This window comes from Mytilus trossulus, chromosome 2 (genome assembly GCF_036588685.1).
Source record: "Mytilus trossulus isolate FHL-02 chromosome 2, PNRI_Mtr1.1.1.hap1, whole genome shotgun sequence".
NCBI classification, from domain to species: Eukaryota; Metazoa; Mollusca; class Bivalvia; order Mytilida; family Mytilidae; genus Mytilus; species Mytilus trossulus.
In genome coordinates, this window is record NC_086374.1 from 85,074,970 (window position 1) to 85,090,821 (window position 15,852).

General features: G+C 30.8%; 1 protein-coding gene across 1 annotated transcript in view; it reads left to right on the forward strand.

Moving 5' to 3' along the window:
- LOC134706043 (uncharacterized) overlaps window positions 1-15,852 on the forward strand; it is a 109,045-nt gene that overhangs the window by 179 nt on the left and 93,014 nt on the right. The window contains exons 2-12 of the mRNA XM_063564752.1: window positions 1,281-1,419; window positions 2,866-3,081; window positions 4,086-4,152; window positions 8,120-8,283; window positions 9,231-9,358; window positions 10,774-10,921; window positions 11,707-11,958; window positions 12,770-12,782; window positions 13,387-13,541; window positions 13,917-14,008; window positions 14,480-14,522. Coding sequence (XP_063420822.1) covers window positions 1,281-1,419; window positions 2,866-3,081; window positions 4,086-4,152; window positions 8,120-8,283; window positions 9,231-9,358; window positions 10,774-10,921; window positions 11,707-11,958; window positions 12,770-12,782; window positions 13,387-13,541; window positions 13,917-14,008; window positions 14,480-14,522 — 1,417 coding nt within the window. The remainder of the gene's footprint in view (window positions 1-1,280; window positions 1,420-2,865; window positions 3,082-4,085; window positions 4,153-8,119; window positions 8,284-9,230; window positions 9,359-10,773; window positions 10,922-11,706; window positions 11,959-12,769; window positions 12,783-13,386; window positions 13,542-13,916; window positions 14,009-14,479; window positions 14,523-15,852) is intronic.

The following is a 15,852-nucleotide window of genomic DNA, read 5'->3' on the forward strand; positions in this document are numbered from 1 at the left end:
TGTAGATAAGGTAATATATTTGGTAAGCTTGCTTGCTAGTTGAACTGTGAAGTCATTATAAGCCAAGGTATACTACCCTCCAACTCTCCCTCCTTTGGAAATAGCCTAGTCCTACAGTCAGATGAATTGGTTATCTGTCTAACTAGTCTTCTCTTAAAGGAGGGTAATAATGAGTAATTATGACTTCAAGGTTTAGCCAGCAAGCAAGCTAACCAAAGATATTACTTTTACATACACACTCAATTCAATAGGCTGTAAGTCTACTTTTCTAATGATTTATCCATGAAGTAGGAGAAGTTAAGTGATTTGCCTTTATGTATCTTGAGGTTTCAAAATTTGGAGCTAGCAAATGCCAAGATTTGAATTAATTTGGAAGGGCCTTAGGTCCATTTCATATGAGCTTATGAAAACATATAATTACAGTAAAACCTGTAAAAACCGGTTGGCTGTGAAAGTGAGCCAGTTTAGACAGCCAGACAGAAAAAGTTGTTCAATTTCCAAATTTTGACAATGCACACATGTTCCGGCCCATATGAGTATACGGGTACGTATATACACATATGGTCCAACTGTACCTGCATGGTCGGGGTAATTAACACTTTTACTTTTAATACCTAACTTTTCATAAGGTATGACCCTTCTAGTTGTCACCTTATTAAACAGATTATATAAAGGGTCATTTTAATTTATTATGATAATAACAAGATTAACTAAATAAAATAAGCAGTTTCACAGAGTCAATTTTACTCATTAAGTAAATATTATTATGGAAATGTTTCTAATGCAAATTAATGAAATTGGTCCAAATACTCAAATGGTCAGGCCTTTTAATAACTAAACAAGTATATACTAATATGATCATGACCATATGAGTATAGTCCAAATACTCATATAGTCTGGAAAATATACATATGAATAGTTCCCAATTGCTTATGATATTAAAATTTTCAAAATGTTAGCTTCAAGGCTTGTCAATCCTTTTAGATCAAAATTGACCTATCAAGAGTTGACAGATCTAAACAGTGGGGTAAGGTAGTAGTATTTGTTCCATAGAACCTACTGAGTAAAACATTACACAGTTGATTTAAATAATGTGCGGTTTATAAAAAATATAACAAGTAAAAATGCTTTGAATAGGGGAAGCAAATGTTCAATAAAATTGAGAATGGAAATGGAGAATGTGTCAAAGCGACAACAACCTGACCATAGAGCAGACAACAATATTTAGATATGTCAGAAATTCTAATTGCACCATGCTTGAAATGTAAATTGTATTGTAGAAATTAATAGACAATAAACCCTGTTTTAACCCCTCACAAGCCACAGATGATGAATTAGAAGAAGAATTGTTAGAAAGAGGACAGCAGACGGGCGGGAGTAGAGAACAGATGATCAATAGACTGATGACAAATGGCAACCGTAACTATGACATTATTTTGTTATGCATGTTTGACATAAAGAAACAAATCACAATTGACAGTTTTTGCTTTAAAAAGTTGCCTTTTGACTCTTAATTTATAATAAACCAGATATTTATCAAAAATAAAAATCCTGCTTTCTGATGATTCATTTATTTCTGTGGGTACCAATTTTTTGTGGATTGCCGAGATCTTAACTTTTTCCTGGCTATGTGATTTTGTGGTTCTGACAAAGTCTGGATACAACTTTTTAGAAATTTGTATTTCCTTGAACATTTAAATTTGGGGATCACCTATAACCACGAAATTCACAAAAATTGGAATCCAAGGAAGGATAATGAATCAACAGTATAATATTTAGTTTTAACAACATTATGATAATATAAAACATAAGATATTGAACTGTTATATATGCTCCATTTGTTTCTCATGTTTGAAAAAATACAATGCTTGTTTTATGAGACTTATCAAATCATAGGATTCTGTATAAACTAATAATTTATTGCCACAAAAAATTTAGCAGAAAGTTCATTATTTATCTAGTTTAATATTTCTTGGTTTATTTAAATTACAAAAATTGATGCACTATAAATATTGAAGTAATAACTTAAGGATATATTCTTCTGACTTTTCAGTCTCATTCGGTGTCGATGAAATCTCGTTCTTGAATAATTTCGGAAACATGTTATACGACTGGAAAATATCAATGAATTTTTGAAATATTATAATCAAACATAACTCTGTGAAAAAATTGTGTACTTACAATGAATGGTTTTTGAGTAATCTAGTTTTCTAATTTTACGATCTATCAAGTCAGTACTGTTAGCCAAAATTTTGAGAAAATGAATGAGGGATACAAAAAATTATTTTACAAGAATCATGTAGATCCCATATCATTTTGGTCTTTTCAAATTTCTTAGATATGTATTTTTTCAATCATTAATAACAAAATAATTGAAATTATATGCATTTTGTTCTTAAAACTGAGAAATATCATAAAAATACAAAATTGACAGCATGGTAAATTTTACCCCAAAAAGCGTCAAAATATGATAAAACTTTCTTATATTAACACCTACCTATAGTTTTTTTAAGTAAAATATATTCAAATTGGTCCACTCCATCTTTATAGAAAGTATGAAAAAAAGTTTTAATTTAATTTTTTTCACGATTATGGCCCCAAAATAGATAAAAATCAATGAAAAATGGGAAAGTCATCAAAATTGGGCATTTTCAAAGGACCGTAGAAAAAAAAGAAGTGCACCACCATATGATTTTTTGTTCACCAATTATTTTGTTACAGTCTTATAAACCCAAAAATCAGGTTAAGATAAAAAGTTTAATTCTAGAAATTATTGGCTCCTCAAAGGTTTACATCCTTAAATGGATGTTCTGAAATGTTTTGATGCTAACTGCATATATCAAATAAAATGTATTCTTTTTCCAGAGTGTCCTCTCCTGTCAGCTTTAATTCCATCAAATGTATACTGTACATTTGATTCAATGTGTATGGGTGTAGAATGCTGTATTAATGTGAAAATACTTATATTCCTGCGTACTGTCAAAGTATTTGCCAGACTTGATCCTGAAGAAATGGATTTCCATTTTGGTATTGATGTATTTAAAAAATCTATTTCATTTGGTAGTGACTCACTGTATGATGGTAAATATTGTATATATACATGTAAGATGAGAATTAAAATATATTTCCTTTCTTTATAAATTTAATGTCCATGTTTAAATATTATTTGCTGTGATATATTATTTCTTGTGCTAATTTATATGCTTCTGAATTCTCACACAAGTTACACAATACATTTATAGTTAAAAATATTTTTTGTGACAAAATATATTCTGCTACTGTTTGCTGTAAATTCTCTGTTGCATATATAATTTAAAACAAACCTGACATCTAGTTTCTGGTTTCTAGGCAATCCTAGCAAAAAAGTTATTACTACAAAGTTGCCAGAAATCATAATTTGATTGTCTGATTTTGTCTTAATTTTTCTTAAATCTTTTGAAATTATGATTTACCAATATGTTTAAATGTGTTTTCTTCTTAATTTTGAATTTAGAAAATGAGGCTGTAAAAGCAATTTAACTATACCATTTACCAGACATAATTTTATTACTTCTAAGACGCCTTCCGAACTCGGTTTAGTAATTTTTACTGAATAATCATGGCTTAATTGCATATGTATTTTGATCTTGTTTTTATATGTATTTTGTGTATTGCACTCCAAAAAAGATTCATTCTATTGATTTTTATAATATTTTAATATAAAAAGAACAAAGGATATTGGGTATTCATCCTTCAGACACATGTACATGTACAGAAAAAAAACCACACACACAAAGGAATGGCGCTTTTATTGCTGTTCTTCAAATCAAAGTCTTGATCTATATCTTTATACGGAAGAAACAACCAGTTGTCATCTACACTTCACTTCACACACATATATATATCTTGACAAACACATAAAAAGGCCATAGACATTGACAAGAGTTTATATCTATACTATTGTCAGTCAGCCTACCATGAAATGAGAAAATTATTTGAAAATCAAGACTTGCATCTAAAATATATCAATATTAGAGACAATGGTGTCATTTTTCCTCCATAAACATATGACATTAAAATCAAGAATTTGAATAATTATATTTTAGGTATAAAACAAAATATGGATACTAATATTGTACTTCCAATAGCAGGTGGCCTTAAAATTATGCTAAGGTATGTTAAATGTGCACAGTTACAGAATAATTTAAATTGAGAATGAAAATGGGGAATGTGTCAAAGAGACAACAACCCGACCAAAGAAAAAAACAACAGCAGAAGGTCACCAACAGGTCTTCAATGTAGCAAGAAATTCCCGCACCCGGAGGCGTCCTTCAACTGGCCCCATAACAAATATATACTAGTTTTTCTTTGTGTATTTTCTGTGATGGTTGACAATCAAAACTTTTGCGTATTTAAAAACAATAATCTTGGAAGTGCACAATTTTGCTATCAATTTTTATACGACCGCAAATTTGAAAAATTTTTCGTCGTATATTGTTATCACGTTGGCGTCGTCGTCTGCGTTGTCGTCGTCCGAATACTTTTAGTTTTCGCACTCTAACTTTAGTAAAAGTGAATAGAAATCTATGAAATTTTAACACAAGGTTTATAACCATAAAAGGAAGGTTGGTATTGATTTTGGGAGTTTTGGTCCTAACAATTTAGGAATTAGGGGCCAAAAAGGGCCCAAATAAGCATTTTTTTGGTTTTCACACTATAACTTTAGTTTAAGTTAATAGATATCTATGAAATTTTGACACAAGGTTTATGACCACAAAAGAAAGGTTGGGATTGATTTTCTGAGTTTTGGTTTCAACAGTTTAGGAATTAGGGGCCAAAAAAGGGCCCAAATAAGCATTATTCTTGTTTTTCGCACAATAACTTTAGTTTAAGTTAATAGAAATCAATGAAATTTAAACACAATGTTTATGACCACAAAAGGAAGATTGGTATTGATTTTGGGAGTTAAGTTCCCAACAGTTTAGGAATTAGGGGCCAAAAAGGGACCCAAATAAGCATTTTTCTTGGTTTTCGCACCATAATGTTAGTATAAGTAAATAGAAATCTATGAAATTTAAACACAAGGTTTATTACCATAAAAGGAAGGTTGGTAGTGATTTTGGGAGTTTTGGTCCCAACAGTTTAGGAAAAAGGGGCCCAAAGGGTCCAAAATTAAACTTTGTTTGATTTCATCAAAATTGAATAATTGGGGTTCTTTGATATGCCGAATCTAACTGTGTATGTAGATTCTTAACTTTTAGTCCCTTTTTCAAATTGGTCTACATTAAGGTCCAAAGGGTCCAAAATTAAACTTAGTTTGATTTTGACAAAAAATGAATCGGTTGGGTTCTTTGATATGTTGAATCTAAAAATGTACTTAAAAAACAACAGCAGTAGGTCACCAACAGGTCTTCAATGTAGCAAGAAATTCCCGCACCCGGAGGCGTCCTTCAACTGGCCCCTAAACAAATATATACTAGTTTTTCTTTGTGTATTTTCTGTGATGGTTGACAATCAAAACTTTTGCGTATTTAAAAACAATAATCTTGGAAGTGCACAATTTTGCTATCAATTTTTATACGACCGCAAATTTTGAAAAAATTTTCGTCGTATATTGCTATCACGTTGGCGTCGTCGTCGTCGTCGTCGTCGTCCAAATACTTTTAGTTTTCGCACTCCAACTTTAGTAAAAGTGAATAGAAATCTATGAAATTTTAACACAAGGTTTATAACCATAAAAGGAAGGTTGGTATTGATTTTGGGAGTTTTGGTCCCAACAATTTAGGAATTAGGGGCCAAAAAGGGCCCAAATAAGCATTTTTTTGGTTTTCGCACTATAACTTTAGTTTAAGTTAATAGAAATCAATGAAATTTAAACACAATGTTTATGCATACAACAAATGTCCTTAGATCGACTGTTATGAATCGTACAATAAATGTCCTTGGATCGACTGTTATGAATCATACAACCAATGTCCTTGGATCGACTGTTATGAATCATGACCACAAAAGGAAGATTAGTATTGATTTTGGGAGTTTAGGTCCCAACAGTTTAGGAATAAGGGGCCAAAAAGGGACCCAAATAAGCATTTTTCTTGGTTTTCGCACCATAATGTTAGTATAAGTAAATAGAAATCTATGAAATTTAAACACAAGGTTTATGACCATAAAAGGAAGGTTGTTAGTGATTTTGGGAGTTTTGGTCCCAACAGTTTAGGAAAAAGGGGCCCAAAGGGCCAAAATTAAACTTTGTTTGATTTCATCAAAATTGAATAATTGGGGTTCTTTGATATGCCGAATCTAACTGTGTATGTAGATTCTTAACTTTAAGTCCCTTTTTCAAATTGGTCTACATTAAGGTCCAAAGGGTCCAAAATTAAACTTAGTTTGATTTTGACAAAAAATGAATCGGTTGGGTTCTTTGATATGTTGAATCTAAAAATGTACTTAGATTCTTGATTATTGGTCCAGTTTTCAAGTTGGTTCAAATCTGGGTCCAAAATTAAACTTTATTTGATTTCATCAAAAATTGAATAAATGGGGTTCTTTGATATGCCAAATCTAACTGTGTATGTAGATTCTTCCATTTGTGGTCCCGTTTTCAAATTGGCCTACATTAAGGTCCAAAGGGTCCAAAATTAAACTAAGTTTGATTTTAACAAAAATTAATTTCTTGGGCCTATTTGATATGCTGAATCTAAACATGTACTTAGTTTTTTTGATTATGGGCCCAGTTTTCAAGTTGGTCCAAATCAGGATCTAAAATTATTATATTAAGTATTGTGCAATAGCAAGTCTTTTCAATTGCACAGTATTGTGCAATGGCAAGAAATATCTAATTTCACAATATTGTGAAATAGCAAATTTTTTTTTTAATTAGAGTTATCTTTCTTTGTTCAGAATAGTAAGCAAGAAATATCTTATTGCAAGAATTTTTTTTAATTGGAGTTATCTTTCTTTGTCCAGAATCAACTTAAATCTTTGTTATATACAATATACAATGTATATTCACTTTTTACTACCAACTGATAAATTTAAATAATCTTTACCATTCAGTGATAACAAGCAGTTTTTTTACATCTTAATATTTTATGATGTATTTAAATGAGTAGTTATTGTTGCAAACTCCATTAGAATATTGTAATTGAGATTAGTTTTGGAATAAGGGAAAGGGGGATGTGATTAAAAAATTAGGTTCAATTTTTCTCATTTGAAATTTCATAAATAAAAAGAAAATTTCTTCAAACATTTTTTTGAGAGGATTAATATTCAACAGCATAGTGAATTGCTCTAAGAGAAAACAAAAATTTTAAGTTCATTAGAACACATTCATTCTGTGTCAGAAACCTATGCTGTGTCAACTATTTAATCACAATCCAAATTTAGAGCTGAATCCAGCTTGAATGTTGTGTCCATACTTGCCCCAACCGTTCAGGGTTCAACCTCTGCGGTCGTATAAAGCTATGCCCTGTGGAGCATCTGGTTTAACATACAGTTAGAGAGATTTAAAAATGTCAGCTGTTGAAGCCTAAATTTCTTAGATGGATCTCAAATAAATCTAAAGTAGTCAACCAAACAAAGCTGTTTTATTTCAGCAAAATTGTTTAAATACAAATGTACTTAAAACAACTATTCAATTAGCTGTGAATAATTTAGGTAGAATTACCTAGTTTTCAAGAAAGTTGACTAACAAATTACTTTTTTCATATATTTATATGATTGTTTTATCAAGTATGTGGCATGAATTCACACCACAATGTTTTGTCCCATATTTCTACATTACTATGACAGAATGACTTTTTATGTTACCTCCCACCTTTACTGACCACGTATATGTCATATTAGGTCATTAGAACACTGTATAACTTATAATATTAAAACAGCTATGAGTTGTGACATGTGCATGCATGCTTTTCAAATCTGAAGACAACTAATTCTTATTTTTAGATACATTGAAAAACTAGTGGGACTATGCTTAGCATGACAATGTGCATTCTTGTTGATTACTAAAGTAGTCTGGTAAACATGGTTTTTATAAAACAAAGTGCTAAAATTACATACAAGATGCACATCTAACCAATTATGGATAAAGGATTTCTAACCATACAAATCGTTTTAGAATCAGTTTATTATATTTCAGAGTGGAAATCAAGTTAATAGAAACAGTATTTACAGTAACAGCTGGGATAGAATTTTGCCGTGTTGATGATGAAAGCAGTTGTATTGTTAATTTTGACTTCATGAAAGATGCCAGGATACCTTTACCATCGAGAGATGCTAATGGGAATTTAGTTTGGCCAAAAAGTAAAACAGATAGCATGTTTTTTCAATTATTAACACACACACACACACAAAATATTAGTTTGAACGATTTTATTAATTGATTTATTTTTTGGTTACAGTGAAGTATATGTAGAAGTCATTTAAAGATGTCTTTTTGTAACAAGATTGATAGAATAAACAAAATATGTTTGATTAAGTCAATTTTGCAATGTTAGACTTTTATGTGGTTCTACTACAGGGTATATATATATATATATAAACTGGATTTGGTGTTTCAAGCACAAATTTTGTACTTTGAGTATCATGTAAAGTTGATGACAATTTAGGGCCATGTTCTTCAACAATATGTCAATCACTGAATGACCCAGAATCTAGACAAATAGTGAATAAACTTTAGAAACTAATTATTAACAAAGGTGTGCCATAGACATTAAAATTCCTGGAAAAACAAAAGCATTTAAGATATAACATAAGACAACCACTTATAAGATTTCTTTGTTTTGCAGACAATTGAACGTAGTCAGGGTTTGTTTTTTTTCAAAAGAATATGCCAAATCTTTTTGGTGGTAGTTCTATAACTTTTCATAAGATTTTCACTGACCGCTTAGTCATGGTTCAGAGATTACTTAAATAGTCAATTTAATTTTCTCCACAAAACAGTGGGTCCAGGGCACCCTAAAATCCACCTCTGCTTGTATATGTGATGGTAGATGCTTATATTCTTATAATAACATTGATAGTAGCTACATATGTGACCACAAGATCAAGAAGATTTTGACATATGGCTTAGAAATTTGGAACACTTTTAATGTTTCAAATACCAGATGGATAGCCTCTTTAAATTTTAAAAATTGTAAGTTTGATTGCGGAATGGAAGGAAAAGGTTTGAAACTGTTTCTTTAGTTCGCATGATCAAAGGCTGCTATCATTATGTATATCATATCATAGTTGCTTGATTTTTTTAACAGTTGATTTTAAAGAAGTATTTAATACAACCAGAATGAAAGAAGATTTTAGTGATGAAGCAAAAACAGTTCTGAAGGAAGTTCTAAAAGATGTAACAGATGAGCTGATTCAGATATTAGGTCTAGAGCAGGTGTGTTAAAGTTTTGGAATTTTATCAAGGATTTATGGTACATTTTCAGTTCAATCACTTCTTTACATTATGTTTTCTAAATTGTGTGGTACAATCTGTCTTATTATCAGAAACATTTCTGAATTGAATTTTTGAATTATGAGCAGTAAATATTCAATTTAAACTGTCTGAGATGAAAATCATCCAAAAGGACAGTCCTGGATTCAGACTTCCACTAAAAAATAAATGTATTTTGGAAAGGGCAGAAATAATGCATTACAAACAGACACCAGGAGTAAGTTGGTGCAAGGGAGCTTCAACATGCAGAGAGTTTGGAATTTGGTAATGTAAAAATACTCACTTTACATTAGAAATAAGATTTAATGTCCCTGTTCTTATTGAACTTAGCTGCGAATTTGTACATCCGGTACAGCCAAACAAACTTAACTTTATAAAGGGTTTTACTGATCAGGGCTGATCATTTTCTATAATGCACTCAACCCTTGTGTTGTAAATTAAAGAAATAAGAATGTTTGACCATATTTAAGAATATTATAAGTATGTATTGTTCTACATATATATATTTTCTGTGACTGTATCTTACATTAATTTGTAAGATCCTTTACTTTAGATAATTTAGCTGATCTGTAACAATAACATCTTCATGCCTTATATATCATGTACTGTAGTACGCCGCTAGATTAACACTGACGTGGAAAGGTAACACATGGCCAGCGAAAGCTCTTTTTTTGAGAGCCCAGGTGGTCATGTGGTCTAGCAGGACGGCTGCACTGCAGGCGATTTGGTGTCACGATATCACAGTAGCATGGGTTCGAATCCCGGCGAGGAAAGAACCAAAAATTTGCGAAAGCAAATTTACAGATCTAACATTGTTGGGTTGATGTTTAGACGAGTTGTATATACATTATGTACACAGCCATGTATCACCATCATTGATGGCAATCCAATGGATATATCTGTTGTAGGGTTGTCACTGACTCAGACGTACTTATGAATATAATTATTTTCTGTGACTGTATCTTACATTAATTTGTAGGATCCTTTACTATAGATAATTTAGCTGATCTGTAACAATAACATCTTCATGCCTAATATATCATGTACTGTAGTACGCCACTAGATTAAAACTGACCTGGAAAGGTAACACCTGGCCAGCGAAAGCTCTTTTTTGAGAGACCAGGTGGTCGTGTGGTCTAGCGGGATGGCTGCAGTGCAGGCGATTTGGTGTCATGATATCACAGTAGCATGGGTTCGAATCCCGGCGAGGGAAGAACCAAAAATTTGCGAAAGCAAAATTACAGATCTAACATTGTTGGGTTGATGTTTAGACGAGTTGTATATATATATATGTTAAGTTACTTGGATTCTGTAAAGAAATGATAACTTTTAATCGCCATAGTTTATATATTTTATAGATCTTAGGAAATCTGACTACAACAGAACCATGTCCAAGACCAAATACTATGACAAATACACAGATTGGGAATGAGTTAAAAACAAGAGGACTGAATGAGTCAAGCACAAAGGAGGAAAACATACAACGATTGATCCTAGATGATAGAAGTAAGACTGAAAACTCTTTCATTGTTCCCTCTTTCAAAAGCAAACTATATGTCATATTAGCACATAAGTGATTTTTTTCTAGTTATGGTAAGCTATATATACTGCATTTTCACCAATGCATTTCAATATCAACTAGAATGAGAAGATTTCAAACCTTAGATATGCATCACTGAGTTTTGAATTTCATATTATTCATAGATTTCTGATTAGGTGTATTAATTGAAATTATGCTTATGCCTGATAAAGTGATATATGGTATATAGTTTCATCAGCTCCCGTGATAATCCTCTGCTTGTTTAATCCCATTTTGTATGAAATGCAATCAAAACCCTTAAAAAGAATTGATATAATAACATATATGAAAATAAGTTTTGATGAGATAAAGGAAGATATTTTAGCTTACCGGTGTCCCCACTGTCTGTATCACATTGCTCAGCTTTTCATAAAATTGCATATCACGGCTTTGTGATGTCAAATATGTTGAACAGGCTTAAATAACTTTAACCTGGACATATCACTGACGTCATAATGTATGGACCAAAGTTAATAAGTTTTACCAGATTTTCTTGAACTTCTTGAACCTGATTGCTGGGCTCCTTCGACAAAAAGAGTCATTGTTATTTGCAGCTGATATTTCACATTATCAATATGCAGACAACCTGAACATCTTTTCATCCTGCTTCAAATTGGTACATAATTGTAGAATGAGAGAGAATGCAGATATTTACTTTAGGTCAAATTACACATCTATACTATATAATAATTGATTGTGGAATTTTTTTCAGCCTGTAACCTAAATGGAAAAACGTGGATGTTGCCAGAAATTACTAGTGCCATATTAAAAAAGCATGTGTATTATTCGGTGTCGTCTGACTGTCAACGAATAGATGCTTGTGTTGATTTTTCTGTCCAAGTTTTAGGACAATTCATTACAAAGGCTTTTAAAGCGTATGTTGAAATAGATTTTTGTAATTTTTTACTGGGATATGGTTTCGAAGGACTCAAGAAATCAACCATCTTGATAAATTACAACTGGGGTAAGTCACTTCTATGTTTTTCCTATAATTTTCAAAGTACTTAGTATTGTATTAGAAATATAATAGTCCTATGTTTAAATTTAAACAAAAATCTTCGCAGAAAACTCAAGATTTAGCAGCTTAAACAAATCACACCAAAAGTCAAATGAATTTAGGTATTTTTGTTAAGGTAAGAAGATTCTGCTCCACTAGTGGCATCATTTTTGTTGCTTTAAAACTTTGTATCAGTTTGGAATTTGTGTCAAATTTTCAGACTCCTTGGTGTTTTTCATACAATACAATGTAAAATGTTTTGCCCCATAACACCCATGTATTTTTTCACATAATACTTAATAGCCCATAAAAGATTATTTTACAAAATTTAACAGATTCTTGATTTTCTTTCTTTTGATTTGAAACCCATATCAATACCAATGCATTTAGAAGGTAAAAGTTCATTTCAGCTTTTTCCCGCCATAGTTTAAATCGAATATCTCGTAAAGAAGCTTTATGAACGATCAATATCTTAGCTTATTTTTATCCTTATTTAATGCTCTGCTGGCTTACAGTATCAATTTAAAATTCTTGATTTATTCATTTTCACCTAAGTACGTTCTGAAAACCATAACTTTTTAAATTATCTGTAATTGTTTACTAGTAAAAGTAGAATAAAAAATGCAGAGACCTAAAAAGTAAAGAAATAAATATTCAAGTAAAAATCTGATATGAACTTGCTTTTCCTAGTAAGATGACTTAGCATAGCATGGAAACCAGATGACACGCAAGAACTGAAATGCATTGTACTTATAGATGTATGTGTACTATATTGCAGGTCAGATGGAAAGGTATCCAGTGACAGACAGTATCCATATTTTGTAAGCCATGAATTTATGCAATACAGATATATAAGAACATATTATTCTCTGCAGATGGGGAGGACCAATTTATCACATTAATAGTTTGTTTTGCAATGGTCATTTTGGAAATCATTTTATAACTTATACATAACTATTTATCTATTGGGTGTAATTATTTATATGTATAACCATTTTATATTAAAAAAATTGCAACCAATAACTATATGTACATTATTAGTAATTTGCCGTTTCAGAATCTAATGCATTTTAGGTAATATTTTCAAAAGTGTACATCAAAACGTCCTGATTAGTTAAAAATGTCATAAACAATGAAAATTTAACCAATGACGTGACATTATTTTCATTTTGGGGTACGAGCAATGAAATAAACCATGATGCTTTGGATTCTGAAATGGTCAATTTCACTTATCTCAAAACTGAAATATTTTTATAGAATATGATAATATGTACGTTATATTTTTCTGTCATAAAATGAGTTTTAATGAATAAATTATGTATATATTCAAAAGTTATTGCTTTTGTTTACATGTTTGAATATTTATTGAAAATGTATTTTTTGTTGTATTTACAGAGGGAAAATAGTAAAAAATGATGATAAGAAAGTGTTTGTAGTAGATTTTGGAATGAAGCTATGTATTGATGGAGGCTGTATTTTTGAAGACACAATGTTCATTAAGGATTTTGAAATTCCAATACCAATATGTAATGAAAATTTTAAATGGCCAGGTATGTACGAATTATAATTAGAAAATGCAAAGGTATTTCATAAATGCTACTGTTTCGTAACTAGCTTTGATTGACATTTTGTTTTTTTTCTGGCACTAAAGCTTGGTTTTGGAAAGAAATGGTTTGAAGGCTCAAAAACTAAAAAGAGAAAGTAAAACAGTTTTAGTCCAGTAGTAGCAACATTATTGTCAATGGAGGTTGATACAATAATACAAAATAAAGAAGTAGATCCCTGCAAATTAAAATAACCAGCTATTGAGTGTAAGAGGGAAACATGTATGAATGTACTTACTGATCTTTATCTGTATTTTAATGTATGAAAATTGATTAAATTAAAAAAAAAGGACTACAATACAACATTTTCTTTATTTTTAGGTGGAAATACTATTTCTGATATGATAAATGCAATTGGTGGACATCTTACAAAAGAAGCATTCAATATTATTTTAAGAAAACTTGGAATTGAAGTAAGTTTTTTTGTGGTCTTAAGTCATTGTTAAAAATATTCTTATTTTCAGGTGTTATTTTAATTTTCCTTTAAAAACGATAACTACAGAGTTAACGAAATGGTTTGGAATTAAGAAATTTGACATAAGAAATTTGGTCTTACAGGAAAGTAAGAAAATAATGTTTCTTTTAAAATCAATTGCTGCTTAAAGGTTTTGTTTGTTCAGTGGGAAAGTAAAAATGCTATAATTCATTATACAGATCTTGAAAGTAATGAAATTTGGTTAAAAAAATGAACTGAGACTACCTTTTTCCATTAAAGGAAATTTAAGTTTCATTTAGGATTATGTCAGTAATGTTTGAAGAATATTCACACAAAATTATTTTCAAAATCCAGAATTATCTGCTGTAGATTTGTTTAATCTACAGGACTAATTATTTCTAGAAACATTCCGAAAAGTAACATTTATTAACAGAACTTTTTATTTCAGAGCATTTTTACAGAGAAATGTGACTTTGCAGTAACTGAAAAAGGTATGCCTAATAATTGAAACTCTATTGAAAATTCAACAGGTCGAAATACACAGTTATTTTGTAGTGCATTTCTTTTCAACAAAAAATGAAAATAAAAAAAATCTCACTTGCGCTTTCTCAATAATATTTTTACAGTGTGTTGTACTACTTTTGGGACAATTATATCAAATTACAGAAAACTTCATCGGTTCTAACTTAAAATATGAACAATTTTATGTTAAGGGGGTCTTGAACTCTTTGGACAGCTTTCGAAGTACTCATTTTCCACCTTTTTTAGCTGGATCAAATCACTACTTTACTTTAAAATTCATAACCCAAATATTTTCCCAAAGTAATTTCATCCCCCCTCTTGCTATTTGAGGCATAAAACATGAAGAATTACATTTAAAAGGGGTATACAAACAATTGGCAAGTAGCACACTGTCCTCACTAGGGACTATATTCGTGGACAATGAAAATCAAGGGACGATAAATGTGTTCCACTGACCAACATCTTCCTATCAATAAAAGGAAATTTATACCAGCCAAGTTTTCAAAATACCCATGGGGGTTTTGCGTGCAAGATGTCTGCCATACTCCTAAAAAGCCTTTAAGGGGGCCTTCAAATACAGTGTAATGTTGTTTTTTGGCTTCTTCATACTTTTATAAGCCTCAATTCATTGTAAAATTAATTGTTTTTTTAAAATTGTGGACATAATTGATCTTTAAAAATTTCAATTTGGGAGCCTCCATGGGGGAAATCCCCCTCAAATAGTGACAGTTGGCAGGTATGGAAATTTCATATAGTAACTTCATGAGAAGTACAGGAAGACTCAATTGTGCAAATCGGAGAATAAACTGCAGTATTTAATGTAATGAAATAATTTGGTCAACATTGACAAAATTTGGCAGTAATGATTTACTATATGAATCTAATATTCAAATAAAACTTTAAGAGATTGATGACACATACCTGCCAGCTGTCACTATTTGCGAGGGATTTCCCCCAATTATTATTTAATTTTATTATTATTGAACAAATATCAATAAATACTACATTTTGGCAAAGTATGAACAAATTCTATCATTTTTAATTTAGACACCTATACTGGTCACTTTAACTCTGTTTCTTACAAACTATAAGCAATAGGTCTACTATCTTGAGTGTATTGAATGATTGTAAGGTGTTTTTTTTGTTTGGTTTAAATGACCTTGACCTCATTTTCTTGGATCATGTTAAGTTTATGTGGTAGTTGAAGTAAAGCTTTACATTTAGGACTATCAACATAATATCAATGATAAGTAAAGAAGGCGAGACATTTCAGCATGTGCACGCTTGTTTATATTAATT